Source organism: Plasmodium cynomolgi, chromosome 11 (genome assembly GCF_000321355.1).
Source record: "Plasmodium cynomolgi strain B DNA, chromosome 11, whole genome shotgun sequence".
Classification (NCBI taxonomy): domain Eukaryota; phylum Apicomplexa; class Aconoidasida; order Haemosporida; family Plasmodiidae; genus Plasmodium; species Plasmodium cynomolgi.
Genome location: NC_020404.1, coordinates 710,316 through 714,626, shown reverse-complemented (window position 1 = coordinate 714,626; position 4,311 = coordinate 710,316). Strand labels below are relative to the sequence as shown.

The following is a 4,311-nucleotide window of genomic DNA, read 5'->3' as shown; positions in this document are numbered from 1 at the left end:
CCATAACTTGCGAAAATTTTTTGAGTCAAAAAGGGGGAAAAAAAAAAAAAAAAGAGAATTTGGAAAGGTATGCATTTGTACAAACGTGAAAGGTTTCACTTATCGCTCCTTCGACTTTTTTTTTTTTTTTTTCTTCTGTTCGTTTTTTAATTTTCTTTTCTCTTTGTCAATCTGGCACAAAGTTTGATCGCACAGAAAATGGGCAAATTCGTTGTTGCGTTTGGACGAGCAGCGGTTGCTTTGCTGAAAAAATAGCAGCAAATTTTGCCACAAAATTGTTGCCAAACTGCTGGCGTAACTATCGCCATAACTGCTGCTATTTTTCTCTCCCTTCCCCCTTTTTTTCAAACCATGAGCTGGAGGAACACTTTTTTTTTCCGATGAAACAGACGGACTGTTCTTCCAAAGGGGCAGACAAATGGCAAGCAAAAGTGATACACCTGAGGAGAGGATTATGACGTACACATAAAAATATGGACAGAAGAAGGTGTATGCCGTTGTGATCATATGCAAATGCGCTAAAGCGCGAATGAGTGTATGTGTTGCACGTTTGGAGAGGGAAATTGCGGAAGGGTCAAGCCAACTTCCACGTGGAAAGAGCAACCAAATGAAGGACACCCCGTAGTTTCTTAAAAGAAAAGAAAAAAAAAAGAACCTTATTTGTTGCTACGCCAAGTGGGGGTGGTCCGAAGGGAGAAATATAACCAGGTTGTACGTCTATATATATACATCCGTGCAAACCGAAAGTGTGTTCTTGTGTGAAGAACGGATGACAAAAAAAGGCGAGGGGGGGAAAAATGGAACAGGTACTCATCGGTAGGTCTCTCAGTAGTGTGCACTTCTTGGCCCATTTTGTAAAAAAAAAAAAAAAAAACGGAAATGGAGATGGAAAGGGAAATGGGCAAAACGATGTACAAAACGACGTACAAAACGATGTACAAAACGACGTACAAAACGATGTACAAAACGATGTACAAAACGATGCACAAAACGATGTACAAAACGATGTACAGAACACATCACATGGCCCACTGTCCTCCTTTCTCCAAAGGGAGCGAAGACGTTTTGCTAGCCGCTTGAGGCCCCCATAAGCAGCATCTTTTATGCTCAGTTCACGAATGAGCCAAAAGGAAAAACATATGTTTAAAAAAAAGGAAATTGTAATGTCACACATCATCCCGTCAGTTGTTCCCCGATGGGAGAAATGTTGACTTATAAACAGCTAGGCCTATGTGTGGCCCATTTTTTTTTTTTTAAAGAAAGCAAATTGTAGACCAGCTTTTCTTTCCCTTTGTGCGTGCATAATTTTGTTGGACCTCCAAGTGAGTACATCACAACATCACCATTTAGAGTTCCTGATTCGTTTATTTTCATTTCGGTTCCAACAAAGTGCATCGTTTGAGGGTGGTGCGGCTTACCTAACTCACCCATTCAAGCTGAAAAAAAGGAGAGCGATTTTATCTCCTCTGTGGCAATCTCATAGGCAGTTACGGTAAAGGATTCCGTTTAAATGTACCCTGTGTGATCCACCTTTTTGTGAAGGCATACAAAATGAGATAGCACATGAGAGGAAAAAAATCACTCCTCGTATAAAGCCATATAAAAAATAAAAACAAAAAAAACATAATTACTTAAAAATTGATGTCTCGAATAAAATTTTCATCGTTTCGTTCTCATCAGGAAAAGAAAGCCCTTCCTTGTCTGATGTGTGACTCTACATGCTTTTCCCCATAGTATGGATACCATCTAATTCTAATGAACATTTCGCATGTACCATTTTGCGTTCATCCCAAATGTGAGTAGCGCTGTGCACATCGCTGCAAGTGTTACCCATGGCTTTGGAATGAGTCTCCAAAATATGAATTTATTTTTCAGGACATTTTATGTATGCTAAGTAGGAAAGCAGCGCAATCGATTGAAAGAACTGACAATGGATTTGAAGAAAAAAAAAAAAAAAAAAAAAAAAATTCCTCTCCCTATTTTTTTCTCCCCTTCTGCATACCTCCTAGGGATACACGTGATAGAATATAAAACTAAATTCGCACTAACTAAATTGCGACAATATTTTATTTTATTTTTTTTAATTATAACATGTTGGAGTAAATAGTGTCACACAAAATAGGAACAAATGGAAGAATAAACGAACGTGCTTGAACCAGTTATTCACGCAGTGAGTGTATAATTTAGGTACCAAAAGAAGCAGTGCCTTTTTTTTTTTTTGGGTAGTGCGGAAGCTCTCACATGCAAGGATCAGCTATGCTTGGTAGTACAAGGAAATAACTATCCAACAGGTAGATCTTTTTTCCCCCCCTGAGTATTTTTGTGCTGTTAGAAAAGATAATTTTTTTTTGTACGGGTGAGACGTTCTGAATTGCTTTTCCCCGTGAGGCGAGTCGAATCGACGTCTCTAGGTAAGTGTGGCAGCTTTAGGCCATCTCCGCACCCCAGCGGTGTAGCGGTGTAGCGAAATAGCGGTATAGCGAAATAGCGGTACAGCGAAATAGCGGTATAGCTTCGTAACCGTGTAACCGCCTAACAGCGTAATCAGTTAACCGACCCCCCCCACGCGCGCCCCTAAGATGAACATCTTCCAGCACGACATCCAAAATGTGAGCCAGGGAAACGTGGTGGCGATCCTGGGTTCACAGTGGGGAGATGAAGGGAAGGGAAAAATCATCGATATCCTGTCCAAGCACTCAGACATCACGTGTAGGTTTAACGGAGGGGCCAACGCAGGGCACACAATCTCCGTGAATGATAAAAAGTATGCCTTGCATTTGTTGCCATGTGGAATTCTGTACGAAAATAATATTTGCGTGTTGGGGAACGGAATGGTGGTACATGTAAAGTCCCTAATAAATGAAATAAACTCCATTGGTGGAAATATAATCGATAGATTGTACCTGTCGGACAAGTTACACATTTTATTTGATATTCATCAGACCATTGACTCCATCCAAGAAAACAAAAAACTGAAAGAAGGAAAACAGATAGGCACTACCAAGAGAGGAATCGGCCCATGTTATTCAACCAAGGTATCCAGAGTAGGCATACGACTTGGATCATTAAAAAATTTTGAGCATTTTAAAAACCTGTACTTAAAACTGATAGATAATTTAATGGACCTTTACGACATAACGGATTACAACAAAGAGGAGGAATTGGAATCATTTTACTCGTACCACTTGTTGTTAAAGGATAGAATCATAGATGTAATTTCTTTCATGAATAATCAGCTGAATGAGAAGAAGAAAATTTTGATCGAGGGAGCTAATGCCGCCATGCTAGACATAGACTTTGGTACTTATCCTTACGTAACGAGTAGCTGCACAACAGTTGGAGGTATTTTTTCAGGTCTTGGAATAAATCACAAGAAGTTAAATTTGACGATAGGAGTTGTTAAGAGTTACTTGACGAGGGTTGGCTGTGGCCCCTTTATGACAGAACTGAAGAACGAAATTGGGGATTATCTACGGGAAAAGGGTTACGAGTATGGCACCACGACTAAGCGGCCTAGAAGATGTGGATGGCTAGACATACCCATGTTACTCTACGTCAAATGCATTAACTCAATTGACATCATTAACTTGACTAAGTTGGATGTTCTTTCTGGCCTGAAGGAGATTTCCCTCTGTGTCGGTTATCGCAGCAAGGTTACAGGTACGTCCCACGGGGTGTACGGCATTCTCCATGTATAGCTCACCCTATAATATAAGAGGTTACTTCCTGGGGGCAAAAAAAATTTCCCACACATATATGTAGCCTTCACCAATCTGTTTATTCTTGTCCTGTGAAAAAAATAATGAATCGCTTTGTAACTACGCTCATAGCTCATTTTGGTATACTTTTTTTTTTTTTGACTCCCTTTTGGACAGGCGAGCTACTGCAAAAGGGGTGCTACCCTGTAGACGAGGACGCACCGGAGAACTACGAACCTGTGTATGAACAATTCGAAGGGTGGGAGGAAGACATAACCAACTGCGAAACGTTTGAAGAACTACCAGAGAATGCTCGAAAATACGTCTTGGCGATAGAAAAATATGTGGGCTCTCCCATCGTGTGGATTGGAATCGGAGCCAACCGGAATAACACCATTGTTAAGAAGTGAGTGTAGGGAGCAGTCTGTCTCCGCCGCGATGGTCAGTGGCAGCTGCAAATGTGGTGCGGTCAGTAGGTCAGTACGACCATGGGACGAATCATTCGAATGGGAATCTCCCTACTTATAGTAGCTTCGAAACAGGCCGTACACAATTCTTTTCCAACGCGGTTAAGTTGTGTAGACTTTTTTTTTTTTTTTTTTTTTTTCATTAT

At 40.6% G+C, this 4,311-nt stretch overlaps 1 protein-coding gene across 1 annotated transcript; it reads left to right on the top strand.

Annotated features, from left to right (window-relative positions):
- Positions 1 to 2,579: 2,579 nt before the first annotated feature.
- Positions 2,580 to 4,108, top strand: PCYB_112580 (adenylosuccinate synthetase; the record flags this gene model as incomplete). Its single annotated transcript, XM_004223136.1, has 2 exons — positions 2,580 to 3,660; positions 3,876 to 4,108. The coding sequence occupies 2 exons, from the start codon at positions 2,580 to 2,582 to the stop codon at positions 4,106 to 4,108; spliced, it is 1,314 nt and encodes a 437-aa protein (XP_004223184.1).
- Between the last annotated feature and the right edge of the window lie 203 nt (positions 4,109 to 4,311).